Here is a 17380-nt window from a genome sequence, read left to right as displayed (position 1 = left end):
CTCAATTGTGTTATATAAATCCGAGGGTAAATAAGGTACCATAAGTTTTCCCACAACCATGCTTAGCTCCCATGGGTCAAACTCCTCTCATTTGAACTTGTATGCTGATTTGGCTGGCTGGATGTATGCGTGTTTGTGTTAGTACAGAGGGCGCACTGCTGCACTCAGACCAGTTTCACATACTGTAGGAAAATTTTGCAACTTGGTGAGTATTTGCAAGAATAACGTCGATCAGAAAGGAAAAGAACTGCAAAGGTACGACAACACCGAAGTCTGAATCTGTAAGCGATGTTATGTACGCACTTGTTGTGTAATTATAGAGATGCGTGCGCTCTTAACGTTAGTCACATGATAGTGCACGTAAACGCCTCGTAACTATTGTGCAAGTTCACTGCACTGTAATAACATTTTAAAAGGGAAATTATTGTTTTGTTGCTGATTCTTTTCAAGCTTCTGTATGTTATCAAGTGAAACGGGGTTCACGGTGCATTTTTGTGCTGTAATATCGGTATCGCCGTGTTTCATAATACGAGAATCGATAAAGCTTTAAAATGCACAGATTACACTTAATTCGCAAAGCTTGTATTATAAGTTTACACTACAAATTTGTGATTGTGTAATGATGCATGTCTAACGACACGCATTCTGTTCATTTAAGGAGAATTAAAGCACTGGGAACAAGAACTCATATCAGAGGACATCTTAATAGGCGTGTTCGAGTTTACGAGCAACTGCGCAGACCGACTTGCTTGTGATGTCACAGTATCTCGAGCCTGATTCGACACTCTATCGCGGTACTGTGATGTCATACGCTGATTGCTCTGCGCAGCGCTACCTGAAGATCCAAAAGTATGAAGAGTTTCGTTGCAAAACGAAATAACTCCGCTTTTTTTATTTTTCAGAAATCTTGTTTTTTGGTTGTGCATTCCAATTAATATAAATTCAACTGCAGTTGGTTTGTTTTGATTTAAACAACTTAAAAAATACAGCTAAGTAGCACCATAAAACAAAATAATAACATGATAACAATATAATAAACATGTTTTGACAAAAATGTTAAAAATTGATTTATCTCGTTTTGCAACGAAACTGTACGACGGGTACGCTGTGCAATGGGTTAAAACAACCAAGCATTTTGGGTTGATACAAGCATAGTTAAATTACAACCCAACAGGTTGGTCCAACACTGTGTTAAAAATATAGCTTCATGAAAATTAACCATATTTTTTTGTGGTTAAATTGAAGAAACCATGTATTTTTTGGTGTATTGATTACTATTAGCAAAGACGTTTTTATTACAGTAAACATGAGGTAACCGCGGTTTTTGAAACCAATTTTTAGTGGTAACTATGGTTTTACTATAGTAACCATGGTTTTAACTGTAGTAAAACCATACTTAATTTTCGGAAGGGTAACCCAATATTTTTAAGATTGAAGTTTTATGGCTTTTTTATGAATATTACCCCGCTGAAAAAACAATAAAACCATTACAGAAAATTTGAATGGTTTTCATGAAAATACCAATAGGAACCATTAGCGTTTACCATTAAAACCGCTACACTGTAGTGTGTTTTGGGCCATATTCCATTGGAACCAATACATATTCCATTAGAACCAATACATAGACCAATAGAACCAATACATACCATTAGAGTCCAACAAAGACCAATACTACTATGTAGTGTGTTTTGGGCCATATTCCATTTGAACCAATAAACTTCCCAATAAACCAATAGAATTTCTGTGATGGTGTCTATTGTTTTTTTAGCAGGGTACTGGTATCTATAAACCAGCGTTGCAAAATATTTATGACAAAAATATTTAGATAAAAGTATTTACAACTTATAGCCTCTCACTTTCACCAATCCACATCAGATTTTTATGTTAACATTATGCTTATTTTCAAGAGGAGCTGCCGTTTCGTATGTCCCGCCCTAACTTCCTGTTTCAGTTGTAATTACGTCAACGCAAACAAGTCTGTGCATTTCATGCCACTGAACTTTGTAAGAAAGTACAGGTTAATTCAGGACATGAACTCCTCAACTGTATTCCACAGGTGCCATGTCATCCATTAAAGTGCAGTGTGTGATCAAAGAAAAGAATGAAATTGGCGAGAGTCCCGTCTGGGAGGAGAAGGACTCATCTTTGGTGTACGTTGACATTACGGGTCAAAAAGTCAGCCGGTGGAGCTCTCTGACCGGTCAGATAGAGAGTATTGCTACCGGTAAGCCATTAAGACATAATATGTTCCGGTAGAGCATTGTGTTAGGACCGGTCATGGGTTCAATCCCATGCTGATAAATGTATATCTTGAATGCACAGTAAGTCACTTTAAATAAAAGTGTCTGCCACATGCATACATTTAAAGTAAGACAACAGAGTTTTCTGTGGTTTACATTAAAAACTGAAAATATCCTCAATATGCTCAGGTCTGCTGGAGTTGGGCATTTGGTTTTTGCCTTTTTGGAGTCCATTCAGCTGATCTCCGGGTCTGGCGGTACCACTTTTAGCCCTGTTTAGCATAATCCATTGAATCTGATTGGACCGTTGGCATTGCGCTAAAAAAATAACCTAAAGAGTTTCGATATTACGCACTGCCACGAAAATAGTCCCCTTGGTTACTTTCAATAGCAGGGGACTATTTTCAGGCGCTACGTAATATCACTACGCCTGCTGCAGCCATGTTACGGCAGCTAAGTCCTTGATTATTACGCCAGAATGAGAGTATAGTTCCTAGCCATATCGGCCTAGAAAATCAAAACTTTTTATTTTCCGTCGGTCTTAGTACACGATGTAACTACAGAAGAGCCAAGTTTTAAATAGAAAAAATATCAAAACTCTTTGGTCATTTTTGAGCGCGATGCTAATAGTCTAATCAGATTCAATGGATTATGCTAAGCTATGCTAAAAGTGCTAGCGCCAGACCCGTAGATCAGCTGAATGGATTCCAAAACTGTAAAAATCAAATGTTTAACTTTAAGTTGAAAGCTCCAGTTTTGCATATTGTATTTATACAGTATTTATCTTGTGGACATTGCATTTACTGTAATGCTGAGAAAACTGTAAACATTACGTATCTGAAGGGTATATGAAGGGTTTTTTTCACACGTTCACAGAGAATCTTGTGGGATCTGTGGTCCCGCGGAAGGCAGGTGGTTACGTCATAGCAGAGGGAACTCGGTTTGCGTTTGTTGACTGGGTCAAGCGTTCCTTTTCAACAGTTGCTCACCTGGACAAGGAAAAGCCAAACACCCGCTTCAATGATGGAAAGGTAGATCCAGCAGGGAGGTTTTTTGCTGGTATGTATGAAAAACAATTTCATGTTTTCATTAACAGTGGGGAAAATCCCACATCAGCATTTTTATCAGTAAGGGGATTTCTAAGTGGGCTATTGACACAAAATTTCCACCAGATGTAGCCATCAAGCCAAATATTGAATTCATACAAAGAAATCAGAACATTTAAGTATACAAGTTGAGTCATAATAAATCAAGTGAAATGACACAGGGAATAAGTATTGAACATACTTTATTTAATGCTTTGTAGAAAAGCCTTTGTTGGTGATTGCAGCTTCTAGACGCCTCTTGTATGGAGAGACCAGTTGTCTGCATTGCCCAGGAGTGATTCTGCCCATTCTTACACACAAATGGTCTTTAAATCTTGAAGGTTCCTTGGGCCTCTTTTATGATCTTTAATCTTTAGTTCTCTCCATAGAATTTCTATTGGATTTAGGTCAGGTGATTGGCACAGCCATTCAAGCAACTTGATTTTCTTTCTTTGAAACCACTTAATTTTTTCCTTTGCCTTGTGTTTGGGATCATTGTCTTGCTGAAATGTCCACCCTCTTTTCATTTTCAGCTTTCTGGTAGATGGCAGCAGATTTTAATCTTTCAATTTTAGTTCAATTTCGCTTTTATCTGACCATACTATAGTCTCCCAATAATTCACAGGCTTCTCCAAATGCTCTTTCGCAAACTTTAACCGAGCCTCAACATGCTTTTTGTTCGAATCTGGATTCGTTGCATCCCTAGAAAGAACAGACCCTCTGCTATGAAAAGAAAAAAGTTTTATCCTCTCTTTATTTGTGAAATAATTGTAATTTTGTACAGGCCTTTTGTTAGAGATCAGATTCAGAGCGATGCTCAAAACATATACCGAGTTTTTACTGTTTTTGGATCAGAGTATGCTTCAGGGTTTTATAAGTTGGATAAGAGCACCGCCTAGTGGATAATAGTGGAAATTTGGATTGCCATAAAAACTCGTCATTGGCAGGAAAGCGTTTTCTCTTAATTGACAAGATAACTCGCCAATGACGTGGAAAGAGTTAAATACACGAATGTGTGTGTATTTATATATATTCATAATAATTACACACAATACACACATCTATTATGCAAACAAAAACTTTTATTTTGTATTTTCAGCCCTAAATTCTTATAATAAACCCATCATCTCCATCTGCCCTTCTGTGTCCAGGTACCATGGGATTGGAACTGCGACCCGCCGTGGTGGAGAGAAAACAGGGGTCGCTGTACTCGCTCCATCCAGACCACTCTGTCGTTCATCATTTTGACCAAGTAGACATCTCCAACGGTTTGGACTGGTCACTAGATCACCGCGTCTTTTACTACATCGACAGCCTGGCGTACAAGGTGGAGGCCTTTGACTACAACATCCAGACTGGCAGCCTGTGTGAGTTTGTTTTTGGATGACGTGTAAAAACCGAGTCTGTGTTGTAAAATCTATGTATTTACACTTTATGTATTTGTGTTACAAAGCTAACCGCAGAGTGGTTTACAAGGTAGAGCAAGATGATGGCATACCAGACGGTATGTGCATAGATGCAGAGGGCAAACTGTGGGTCGCGTGCTACAATGGAGGAAGAGTTTTACGCATTGACCCACAAACAGGTGCGTGAGTGCATTTCCAAAATCTATTTGTATACACTCTTAACATTTTTTGATAATTAAAATCCTTGTAATAACATTTGTGATCTGCTTCTTCTTATAAGTAATATAAGGTGCAGTAGTACGCGACCATTTAATCTGAAGAAAATGTCTTTTGAAGTTATATTTTGACTGACTTTTGATCAATCATTTTATGGACGACTACTTTCAGGCACCCAACTTCAGATGGTCAAACTGCCAGTGCAGAAAACCACCTCATGCTGTTTTGGTGGGAAGGACTACAGTGATCTGTATGTCACCTCAGCATATAAAGGCATGGATGAAAATGCACTGCCTAAAGAGCCTGAGGCTGGCTGCATATTTAAGGTAACATCATACTGTATTTAGGGTGACATCACAGGGTGACATCACTTTTCAAACACAATATCTTTTATTTTCATCACAACAGGTTACGGGTTTAGGAGTGAAGGGGATTCCACCATACTCATATACTGGATGAAAACCAAGTCGATGATGTTAATTCACCATTACAGTCATCTAACAAGAACAACATTGCATATTTTGAATTTTTCTTATCCTGCTATCAGGGACATACGTTAAAACTGATTTAGCCTTTGTTAAAGGGCTAACAGGGCTTCTGTGAGATGTTTTTAAATGGGATAAATTACTAATCAACTTATTACTAATAGCGTTAGTGATCTTTATTATTGATGTAAAACAAATACATTTCTAATTTACATGAACAACATTCTGTGAACTAAAATATTAAGAACTTATTGTGATTGATTAATTTTGGACAGAGATCATAGATCATACTCCAAACTTTTTTATTAATCTCAATGTGATGCTGCTAAACATGAAATGGGAGATCATACACCATAAAAATGACAGACTTATTAATGATGCTGCTATAAAAATGATGATAATGATTATTATATTTTTATTCTGTTCTGTTTTTTACATTGCTTTAAAGTCAACATGAAACATTAAACGTAAAACAAGACCTTAATAGAAATAAGACTTTCCATCAGGAATTAATTGGATTATAAAAAGTACCAGGATTAAGCCCTAGTGGTTGAAATTATTATTTTTTTAATATTAAAAGGGTTTATGATATATATATATATATATATATATATATATATATATACACACAAACTATAACCGTAGACTGAAAAAATATAACAAATCGGGTGTCATGTTGACTTTAAAGATGCTATGAGAAAGCAAGAATAAGTGCATAGGTGGAAGAGAATAATTCCTTTTTTTATTTACTGTACTGTATTGTGCATCATACCATAACCTGAAATAAAAGTTTGGAATTCACTTTTTTGAATGAAGATTTATAAATGGACCTTTTGTCAAATTTATAATTGTGCATTAAAAAATGTATCTCTAAACATGCTGGATATGTTGTTTTGTTATTTGTCCACTTAAAGGGATAGTTCACCCAAAAATTACAATTCTGTAATTTACTCACCCTTATGTTGTTCTAAGCCTGTATGAGTTTTTTTAAAGGGGTCGTTTACCCAAAAAGTTTAAACATTGACTTCCATGAAAAACAATATGATGGAATTCAATGGGTACATCTTCTTTATTATTTATCACAATACTTCCAAAATATTTGTTTTCCTACTATGGAAATAAATAGTTTCAATATGTGTGCTTACCATCATTTATCAAAATATATTCTTTTGTGTTCATCAGAAAAAATTAATTCATACAGGTTTAGAACAACATGAGGATGAGAAAATGATGACAGAATTTTTATTTTTGGGTGAACTATCCCTTTAAAGTGTTGAACATGAAGAAAGATATTTTGATAAATGATGGTAACTGTACACAGTTGATGGTACCCATTGACTTCCATAATAGGAAAAACAAATACTATTAATGTCAATGGGTACCGCCAACTGATATCAAAATATTTTCCTTTATGTTCAAACGAATTAAGTGGCTCATACAGATTTAGAAAACATAAGGGTGAGTAAATAATAAACAAATGTTTTCATTTTTGGTTGAACTATTACTTTAACTAATGCCACAAATGGTTGATGATAAATAATATTTATAATAAAATGACATTATACTATTTTGCAAGCCTTTGGGGGGTTAACTGACACATCACGGTTGTTTTGCATAAGGAATTTCATGTCATTTAATGTGACTGCCTTGAACTAATATAAGCTGATTTCAGCATTTCCCTGCAAGGCTAAAATGCTTTAAAATCTAAATCTAAGAGGAAGTAAATCAGCAGTGTTGCTGAAAAGCACAGATCTTCTCTCCAATGTTTGTTTGGACAAAGTCCTATTATATCCAGCATTATTATGATATGATTTAATATTTTAAAAGGTTTACAATAAAATGGAATTGAATTGGCTGATCTCATTTTAACTTTTGCACTGAAATGATTCCATTCACAAACTTGTTCCTATACGGCAGAGTTTCCCAAATTAGAATTTGCGAGTGATTTGCGGAAGAATTGCAGGGGGGTTGTGAGTTTATTTACAATTAAATCATAATATGTGAAAAAAAATTTTTTGAATCTAACATTCTAACACTAAAAATTGTTTTTTTATTTGCTAAATAAAGAATATATTTTATTAGTTTAATATTTGTTTTATGTAACAATAAAAGAAAATTACCAGATGAAGGTCCATGTAATAATATTATGTAAAATTTAATTTTAAACGGATTTAAAATATATTGAAATATATAATTTAAAATATCAGGGTGTACTTCAAGTAAATTATTCAAGTCAAGGGGGTTTGGCTGACAAAAATTTTAAAAACCCCTGCTATAAGGAACTGATTTTTTTTGCAGGGGCCCATCAAATATGTTTGAGTGATGCATAATGAAAGGGTGTTGCCTAAAACTGCATATAAAAAGGATGAAAAGTTATTTTTAAGCACAAAGAGGACACATACTACATGATCTGTTTCTACCGCAGTAAACCACATCTAAAATCTAAAGTATTTATGCTTACATATTTCTTTTGTCTCTAATTTGTCACTGATAAATTAAGAGAGAACCAAATTATGGGTGAAATGGAGAGTTTTTCGGATTGGATGTCTTCCCTGAATGAGAAATTGACCAAAATCCCTTTGAGCCAGCTTGCTATTCCAGGTGAGTATATCAATTAACAGACCAATCAAATTCCAATGTGCTGAATACAGTAGCTCTAAAAATTAAACATTTAGGGGCGGTTTCCCGGACCAGGATTAGCTTAATCCAGGACTAGGCCTTAGTTTAATTAGGAAATATAACTAGTTTTAAACAACATGCCTTACTAAAAATATTACCTGTGTGCATCTTGAAGTAAAACAAAGGGCACTGATGTATTTTAAGATCTGTAAGTGAAAGTTGTTTTCAGTTTGGAGAGCTCTTAAAAGTGTTTAAGTCTAGGACTAGTCTAATCCCTGTCCGGGAAACTGCCCCATACTGTTTCTATTGATAATTTTATCAGATAAAAATGCATTTTGAAAATTTTTTAAATTTCTTTTTAAATTTACTGCATTGCATATAACCAAAATCTGATTAAAATTTACACCACAAATGTAAAAAAAGAAACACTATCAATGTTATTATTCTTCAGGTAGCCATGACTCCATGGCATACAACTTAGATGTGAACTCTTCAGTCCTGGAACCCAAAAAATTAAAAGCCTTGGACACAGTGTTATTTAGAGCTATATTAAGGCCCATTGTCAAAAAATGGGGCACTGCTCAGGTAAAGTACCATTAATGTAAAGTTTAAGTAGGTCCAAGTATGTGCTTATGTTTTAAAATGATTGTTTAGGTAAAGACCATCTCTGAGCAACTCGACGCTGGTGTCCGATACTTTGATCTGAGGGTTGCTGGGAAGCCAGAATCCAGTGATTTATTTTTCTACCATGGACTATACACAACAATGACAGTCAAGGTAGATACATAACTGTCCTTTCACTTTAATACTCTTTCAATTATTTCTTGATTGAATAAAGCATGCATGGGAAATGTACATACTTGTAAAAAAGCATTATGATGCCTAATAACTTGAAATGACTGTAGGAGGGAATGACAGAGTTGGAGACATGGTTAAGAAAGCATTCAAAGGAGGTGGTGATTCTTGCTTTCTCACATTTTAAAGAAATGGCAGACAGTCAACACAATGACCTGACCAGCTTCCTCAAAGAGCACTTTAAAACCAAACTCTGTCCCAAGACTCAAGTGGTATGTATGAGTAAAGCCTACAACTGAGAGAAACTGCAGTCAAGAATGGTTTAAGCCAGTGGTCTCCAATATGGTGCCCATGGGCACCAGGTTGCCCGCCAAAGGCACATTCTACTATATATATTTTTATATTGACTTATAAAATAAAACAAAAATGTTTTCAGTAGACTATATCAAAAAAGTAGTCCTCTAGATTGTTTTATCCATTGTGGAAGCCCTTGCTCACAAAAATGTTGGAGACCCCTGGTTTAAGCTCTAATATTAATATCAGAAAATGTTTCAAAAAGTGCCTTCTCAGTCAGGACCGTTTAAAGCTTGTTGTCTCCTTTGTAAAGCCCTCACTCAAGGACTGCTGGGAAAATGGTTACCAGGTTATCTTGTCTTATGAAAACAGTTGTGTCCATGATGATTCAGTCCTGTGGCCTCAAATCGAGTACTGGTGGGCTGATAATTCAGATCCCAAAGAAGTCATTTTATTCCTCAACAGCCAGAAACAAAAGGGAAGACCAGGTAAATTGATTAAAACACCCTAAAATTAACATGGTGTATATATAATTGCAGGTATACACTGTCAGAAAAAAAGTAAAAAAAATGACAATTTCTGTTACGTGTCCTTTTTGTAATTTTTTTAGGTATGCAACACATTGAAATGTTGTACCTTTTAGGGACCTGTTGTGTACCAGCTAAATGTTAGAGATGTTGTATAACTGTACACAATAGGAACGGTGATAATGTTTGTTTGGTCCATAGAGGGACTTTTCGTGGCTGGTCTTAATTTGACCTTTGATGGAAACGATATGCTGCTGTACCTCATGAAGTCTTTAAAGGAGGAGACCACAGCTGCTTACCCTCAGTTGCTTGACTGGGTAAAGGAACAACATCAAGGTCCTGACAAAGAAGGCATCAACATCATTGCTGGAGATTTTGTTGGAGTGAATAGCTTTGTTCAGGATGTCATACAGCTTAACAGAGCTGAAAATGGTTCATGAAGATCCATCCGGCCAAAACTTTATGAGTCTGAATAAACAAAATGCAAATATGCCTGTCTAGTACCAATTTCACAGGACTTTATTAACATAATTAGGTTAGAGATGTTTGCTGACAGTTTACAACGGTAACCACAGTTTTTGTTAAAATGCCAAGTTTTAAAGCTTAGCATTTGAATAAACTAAAACAATTTAGAATAAAAAATCTGCACAAATACAACTGTGTGGTGGTTTTGTGTAGAATCTTTTCACAAAAATGCTAAATAATTGCACTTTCAGATGTGTCATGGAGTCTGAGCAAGCATGGTACATCATCCTTTTACTGTATTTCACACATAAAATGATCACATGAAACACAAAATCAAAATTTATGTATGGGTAGTAGAAGCATCACAAACATCATACATTTTGAGGGGGTATGTTGAAAAAGAGATCTTATTTCAGATTAAGTTTCATCAAGTCATATCAACAGAGATGAGTTGTCACAACTTATAAAATATAGTTGAGAAAAGTCAACTTAATTTGATAAGTTATAACAACTCACCTGTAGTTATAACAACTCATCTATAGTCAAGATAAATAAGTTGAAATTACTTGTAAATCCGAGTTGATTTAACAAAAAAATTTAAGGCAGCAAAGTATTTTTAGAGTGTATAGAAATAAGTAGGGATGCACCGAATCCAGGATTCGGTTTCGGATTCGGCCGAATACTGGGCTTTTTGACGGGGTTCGGGTTCGGCCGAATCCTAGATTTTTTTTTCACCGAACCGAACCCTAGGCTTGCGCTACGCTGGTCGACGTCACGCGGCCGTTGATTACACACATCGGGTGCTGAAGTGGAGATGAGCTTTTTCTTTCGGTAAGCCTTAGGGTCTGGACACACCAAAACTTTTAAACACGGCTGAAAACGCCTTGAGGACGCCAAATGCCAGCTGTTTTTCAGCCGAGCGCTTGGTAGCTGTGATGCTTCAGCTGTGAGCCGGTTGGTTGCTGTGGTAATGTCCCGCCCCTCCTCCACTGTAATTGGACGGCCGTGTGAAGACTGTGACATTGACGAGCGGAGCTTCTAACTCAAAGTATAGTTTTCAGCGCGGAGCTGCTTGCTTATTGGAAAAACGAGCGTGTCGCAACGCATCGCTTTCATTATGCATAGGCTTATGGTAATTGTCAAAATAGTTTTCCAACTTGTCATCCTGGCATAATGTACAGTTAAAATTAAAAAAAATGAAAAGTACACTGCTGTGGACGTTGTTTACTTCATTAATGTGCTTTACTGTGTTAATGGAATAAGGATGCGAGTAGGATTCGGTATTCGGTTTCGGATTCGGCCGAATCTTAAACGGTGGATTCGGGATTCGGCCGAACCTAAAAAATCTGGATTCGGTGCATCCCTAGAAATAAGTTTGGAGTTTGGAATGAATGCAGGTAGAAGAAATGATGATTATAGTATTAGTTTAAATAGATTCAGCAAAAGTCATACCCTACAGAAAAGATACCCTCTCCCAGACTGCTGTCATATATCCCCTTAAAGGGACACTTCACTAATTTGCATTAAGCTTTTTATCATTAGAAACCCAGTCATGTTTTTAAATGGTCGTGCATCATTCCCTTAAGCCGGGAACACACCAAAAGATAATCGGGCTGATTTTGGGCCGATTTCCCCCCTTCCGACAATCCTAGCTATGTCCCGAGTATTGCGAAGGTTTCACAGATTATCTTATCAGATTGTCCCTTCATGTGAGGTGTGTTAAGAGTGTCCGAACCTGCTCGGAAGAACGTCGGAGCCGCGCCGATCGCGAATCGTAAATATTCAACATGTTGAATATTTACGATCAGAAATCCTGATGTGTGTGGGGAATCCCGAGGACAAACGCGAGCACGCTATTGAGATTATCACATGAAACGAAACCATATCCAATCAGAAAGCGAGATGAGGGAAGACGGAAGCAGTCACGGTGCAGCACAAAGGCCGCTTCTCAATCCGTAGGTCGCATTTCCAGGCTGTATATACGTCATCAAGACTGTCTTATTTCAGAATATATAAAATTGGCTATTATTCGTTGTTCATCGTATATAGTTTTAATAAACTTATGACTTGTGAATGTAATGCTCAGTTAACTTGAATAAACCAGGTTTCATGACGTATGCAGCCTGCATATGCGACCTCAGCAGGCTACAGCCTTCGGATTGAGAAACGGCCAAAGTGAAGTTGATGTGGACAGTAGAGATGGAGGATCAGCTTGTTGATTTGTGGCAACAGCATGAATGTTTATACAACGTGTCTTGTAAAAATTATTCCAAGCACTATCATTGAAATGTCTTCCTGCATATCGTCCGCCATGCTTGTTTTGAAGTCTTGCGAGATTTTGTGGGATTTCCTGTGTTCACAGTCGAGACTCTGATTAAAAATCTGTTTGTGTGTGGTGTGCTGTCTTTAACACATAATGGCACACCACACACTATAGGAGCAAAACGGATAAATCTAGGATTTTTTATCCTCAAGTTTGTGGTCCATCACATTTTTAAAATCTTATAAGATGTAAAAAATCTTCTGGTGTGTACCCAGCATAAGTCTCCCCTGAGACTGGAGAAATACAGACTTCAGTGTTGCACTTCCTTCTTTCAATGATGTAAAAATCATCATTTTGCGTGGGACCCGCTACAGACCTATTACAGATCAGTGGGTGGGACTTAAGAAAATACACGAACATACCCAAAAAGAAACGATCAGCCGCCATCTTTATGCTAAGCTAAGCTAAGCTAACAGATGATGTGGAGCGAGCCAGACTTGTTACAATAATAGCGGAAGGTAATCGATATGATATGGAAGAGGGTGATTTCGCAAGCATGATGCTCTAATCTGCTGTTCGTGGAACCTTTATGAGCCACAATACAGCAAAAAGCTGCGGCGAGAAGCCAGAGGAGGAGCCCGGAATGGCACGAGCTTGGAAGGACTAGTAGTGCCTGTACTCTCGCTGTGTGCCTTCTATATGAAATTTCTGCCTCAGATCAGGATATGAACGTTTATGTGGTGAATGGTCCCGGGGAAAAAAGGTACTTTGTGTACGTGCGTGTTTGTTTCACAGACGCGTTTCGGCTCACGAGCACAAACGCTGAGTTGGCGCAACTGTGGAGTTAACATATTGTGGACGCGTTTGTGTGTAGGGTGCTGGATTTCCTTCTTTGGGATTATTTACATGTTTGGCCAAGCACTCTCAAAAATAAATAAGAAACTGAGTGAAGCCAGCTCCTACGACACAATTAGATTGTGTGGTTATTAACCAACCATCCAAGCTTCGTACCGGATATGGACAGCAGCCTCCTGGATACATATTTTAGAATCCTAAACTGAAAGAGACAGCCAAAGCCTGCAGGAATAAACCGACGTCTGACTATAAAGTGAGTGTTTCTATTTTCTTTCTTATCTAACGTGGCATGTATGTACACAATAGCATACAGCTGAGTGAGCGGTGTTCTGGATTAGTGGGAGTGGCTTGCAGAGCTGTGCATTGTGGTGCATTGTTGGAGTTGGAGTTTTCCATACAAATGCGCCCTAAAGTCACACTCTGTCTTTTCTCGGTCAAACAGGCACCAAATTCTTAATTTGTGTTACATTTTGACTACAAATATAACCCACTTTCAATAATGTTTTTACTGGTGAAATTTCCCTTTAAAGGAAGACGAGGACTCCAGAATACAAATAACAATAAAGTTTACTGATGAAAAACATAACGAACATGGCATACACATAGATATTAACCGACAAAGACTGAACAGAACAGGTATAAATACATAGAGTAACGAGGGAACTCAAAAGGTACAGGTGGAATAGACTAATTAGGACAGGAGGAATGAGGGTGTGGAAAAGAGGCGGAGGCTTTGGTGGAGGGCGAGGAAGAGTTGGCACCATGGGCAATGGTGAAGCTGAAGGTGGGAGGAGCCAGGGTGGAACGCATGACGCATTGAGGGAATCCCAGGGTCCAAACACCGAAAGCGGACCCATGGCGAAATAAGCAACCAGCAATGAGAGGTCGAAGTACTGGGACGACACCAAGGCGCTGTAGCAGAGGCCAGCCGCTGACTCCTAGGACAGAGGTGCTGGTGGGGACTCGGCTAAACGGGCCAACAATGTGGTAAGAGAGGGCGACGGGGGAAGCCAGAGGAAGGGAGGAGTCTGATGATGACATAGGGGTGCAGGTGAGATGCATCGCCGAAACACCGGAAGTCCGTGTCATCGGGAGGATGTCGACCACCAGCGGCTGACCTGGAGTCCCGATAGAGCCCAGCGGAGTTTCCGGGCAGACAGGCCACGGCGGTGATGAGGGAGTGGTGAGGCAAGGTGCAGGTGACGGGTTGCCAAGCTGCCGTGGCGGCGTGGGACTGAAGACCCGATGTGTAGCCGGGGACTCTCTTTCAGGCCACACTGGTGTAGGAGAGGTCTGAGGTGAGGATGGACTGCATTGGACTAGCGGCGGAGACAAAGCCAAGGAGCATGACGACAACAGGGGTGCCGATGGAACCAACAATGAAGGAGGGATCAGGGTACAGGACAGATGAAGAATTTTGAACAGAACCAACAAAGAGAGAAGGGTGGTTATTTGAGTGTAAATAGGATCTGTCGACCACAAGTCTATCAGGTCAATGTCTGCTCCTGGCTCTGAGATGGCCTGAACCGCACACCCAAGCTCCGGCTCAGGTACTGAAACTGCCTCAGGCTCTTGAGCAAAGAAAGAGAGCCCCCTCCACCCCAGTGTCATGTTCAGGTACTCCAGGAGCCCACGGTTCTCTGGGCGAAGAAGTAGGTGCAGTGCAGGTGAGTCCATCATGTTTGTACGGTCTGTTATTCTGTCACGTAACCACTATAAGCAAGACAAGGAGTTCATAATAAAAATAACAATGAAGTTTTACTGGTGAACAACATAACGAACATGGCATACACATAGACATCTACCGACAAAGGATGAACAGAGCAGGGAGTATAAATACACAGAGTGATGAGGGGGCAGGTGGAACAGACTAATTAGGACAAACAATAACCGGTGCAGTCAATACAAGACGACATGTGACATCTGGTTTTATCTTGTTAAGCTGGTGTAGCAGGCTGGTTTTGGAGGGGTATTGGATACTTTTTAGCTGGTTCGGCTGAAAGACTAACCCACCAGCTTAAAATTTACATTACATTTACATTTAGCAGATGCTTTTTTACAAAGCAACTTATTAATAAGTTAACAATAGAAGCAATTAGAGCAACACAAGAACAGCAATGCAATAGAACTAGTCTCATCAAGTCTAACACAGCTTAAACCAGCTGCTTGACCAGGCTGAAAGCCTGGTTGGCTGGTCTTGGCTGGTTTAAGATGGAAGAAGCTTAAGATGCGCTTTCAGCCTGGCAAAGCTGGTCTTCCAACCTGGTCAAGCTGGGGTCAGCTGTTTCCCCAGTCTGACCCTCTAAAATCAACCTGCTTAAACAGCTAAAACCATGCCGTGGCGACCATATGCGGATGCGTAATTTTCGGATCCGTTTTTAGCCTTGGATCTGTTAAAAAATTTGTGCAACTACGGCCCTGTCCCAAATGACACACTTCATGTAAACTTTCGGTCTTGTGGCCTTAAATTTCGCACGCTCGCTTAGTCTATGAGTCCCTAGGGTGTCACATCTGTCATTTTTCCACTTCAAAGTGTGCTCATCAGCGCCCTCTTTGCACCCTTGATGCGATCTTCGGCAAAGCCCGCACTGCAGCAGGCTTTGCGCACTTTACCAACCCAGAAGTTCTTGCGAAAAAGCAATCAGACCAATCAGACGACAGAAGGGAGGAGTTCACACTTATGGGCAACTTCTCTTCCTATTTCCGGCATGACACTTGAGTCTGTACCAAAATATGACTCCGGTGCACCTTCTTGGACTCACATCAAGGGTCCCTAAGGTCTGCACTACATGATGTCATCAAAGTATGAACTCTGAGGAGGCCCACAAGCCCGGAGTGTGCCATTTGGGACAGGGACTACACCGCATGCGATATGTCGACCGGAAGTGATGTATTTTAGTGTATTCTAATCATAAACTTGTGTGTGAGGTGAAAATGATTAATCCTTTATGTTTAACTTTATTAGTAACACTTGAATCCTTTAAAATAAAACTATTTTATTACTGATAAGTTATACATTATTAATTTAATTTGTGTACGTTATTATTATCTTGTCTTCAGCTCTCTCCAAAAAAATATTGGCAATCTTTCTCATAAAAGCATAGATGTTTATCTTGTTTCATTCATTTGCATTCATTTATTTATTCCACCGTGGTAAATAATATATTAGAATGAAGTCGCTGAAATTAGCTTCTGTCCCATGTTACGATTAAACTCAAACTTCTTTACCACTGCCACTAGGGGGCGAACTCCGACTATTCCGTATGTCGTGTGCAGACGTGTCCGCCTCAACCGGTTCTGCAGGTACTTAAGAAATAACCTAAAAGTGAAAGTAAACTGTAGTGTTTGTTATTCGTCCCTTTAAACAGGTAAATTCTTTACTCTACGAAGTATCAAAGTTTTTATTTAAAAAAAAAAAACTTATATGCCGGTAGGCTACACATGGATCTAGTTTTTGGGGGAAAAATGGATTTTGAGTGTGAATCTACAGATTGTGATGACGGTGATTGTTCAGGTGAGAGTGTTTTCTTCCTGTTCTTCCTAACTTGCTTATTCATGTTTCTGTAAAGGACAAAACAATTATTTGGTGTATGTTTGATAAACTTGGCTACATTTAATCATAAAATGAAATGTATTTATTGGTTGTTTCAAGCAGGATTGTTTTGTAAACTGAAACTGAAACGATGATTAAAAAATGTAAATTGAAATAAAGTTTTTTTTATTAACAACATTGTAAAACGAACTAAAGTAAAATAATAAAAATCAAAATTATCGTCATTATAGTTTTCGTTACAGATAAACATTCAACTTGGAAAAATCTGACTTGTGTTAAATAGGCCTGTGTTTGGCGTCTCATGCAAATGATAGATGTTTTAAATAAAGACTTATTAACGACCGAGCTTCTATATCGCGTTCTGACATTGGAAAAGCGGATTGATTGTCAATTGGGCTTCAATTTGTGCACCAAACGACACTTTTTTGCCGCAACGTTCATAGCATGAAGTTCATTTTCGATCCGCAGCGCAGCCGCAGGTGTTTCACATATCAGCGCTGACCATTTATTTGTACTTAATATATTTTTATTTATCCATTGTGTTAAAAATAGCCTATCTTTTATGACTACTTATATG

General features: G+C 38.4%; 2 protein-coding genes across 4 annotated transcripts; both read left to right on the top strand.

Annotated features, from left to right (window-relative positions):
- The first annotated feature begins 53 nt into the window (after window positions 1–53).
- On the top strand, window positions 54–6233 carry rgn (regucalcin). 3 transcript variants are annotated; one of them, XM_055212895.2, is made up of 7 exons: window positions 54–205; window positions 2057–2224; window positions 3117–3299; window positions 4477–4692; window positions 4779–4910; window positions 5119–5273; window positions 5356–6233. In XM_055212895.2, the coding sequence occupies exons 2-7, from the start codon at window positions 2062–2064 to the stop codon at window positions 5404–5406; spliced, it is 900 nt and encodes a 299-aa protein (XP_055068870.2). In that variant the 5' UTR covers window positions 54–205; window positions 2057–2061; the 3' UTR covers window positions 5407–6233. The 3 variants fall into 3 exon arrangements, with proteins under 3 accessions (XP_055068870.2, XP_055068868.2, XP_055068869.2); XM_055212893.2 differs by having other exon boundaries at window positions 93–295; XM_055212894.2 differs by having other exon boundaries at window positions 94–255.
- Window positions 6234–7807: 1574 nt separating this feature from the next.
- Window positions 7808–10442, top strand: LOC129450843 (PI-PLC X domain-containing protein 1). Its single transcript, XM_055213845.2, has 6 exons — window positions 7808–8033; window positions 8503–8636; window positions 8706–8828; window positions 8957–9118; window positions 9454–9628; window positions 9869–10442. The coding sequence occupies exons 1-6, from the start codon at window positions 7946–7948 to the stop codon at window positions 10105–10107; spliced, it is 921 nt and encodes a 306-aa protein (XP_055069820.2). The 5' UTR covers window positions 7808–7945; the 3' UTR covers window positions 10108–10442.
- Window positions 10443–17380: the final 6938 nt, after the last annotated feature.

Source organism: Misgurnus anguillicaudatus, chromosome 8, assembly GCF_027580225.2.
Source record: "Misgurnus anguillicaudatus chromosome 8, ASM2758022v2, whole genome shotgun sequence".
NCBI classification, from domain to species: domain Eukaryota; kingdom Metazoa; phylum Chordata; class Actinopteri; order Cypriniformes; family Cobitidae; genus Misgurnus; species Misgurnus anguillicaudatus.
The sequence above is the reverse complement of the archived record's forward strand: the minus strand, read 5'-3'. Positions and strand labels throughout refer to the sequence as shown.

What these genes read in the sequence shown, in the direction of transcription:
- rgn (XM_055212893.2), top strand. An exon ending in GATAGAGAGTATTGCTACCG is followed by an intron (nt 2,225 to 3,116) that starts GTAAGCCATTAA and finishes ACACGTTCACAG; the next exon opens with AGAATCTTGTGGGATCTGTG. An exon ending in AGGCTGGCTGCATATTTAAG is followed by an intron (nt 5,274 to 5,355) that starts GTAACATCATAC and finishes TCATCACAACAG; the next exon opens with GTTACGGGTTTAGGAGTGAA.
- LOC129450843 (XM_055213845.2), top strand. Translation starts at nt 7,946, where the DNA reads ATGGGTGAAATGGAGAGTTTTTCGGATTGGATGTCTTCCCTGAATGAG. An exon ending in AAAAATGGGGCACTGCTCAG is followed by an intron (nt 8,637 to 8,705) that starts GTAAAGTACCAT and finishes ATGATTGTTTAG; the next exon opens with GTAAAGACCATCTCTGAGCA. An exon ending in ACACAACAATGACAGTCAAG is followed by an intron (nt 8,829 to 8,956) that starts GTAGATACATAA and finishes AAATGACTGTAG; the next exon opens with GAGGGAATGACAGAGTTGGA.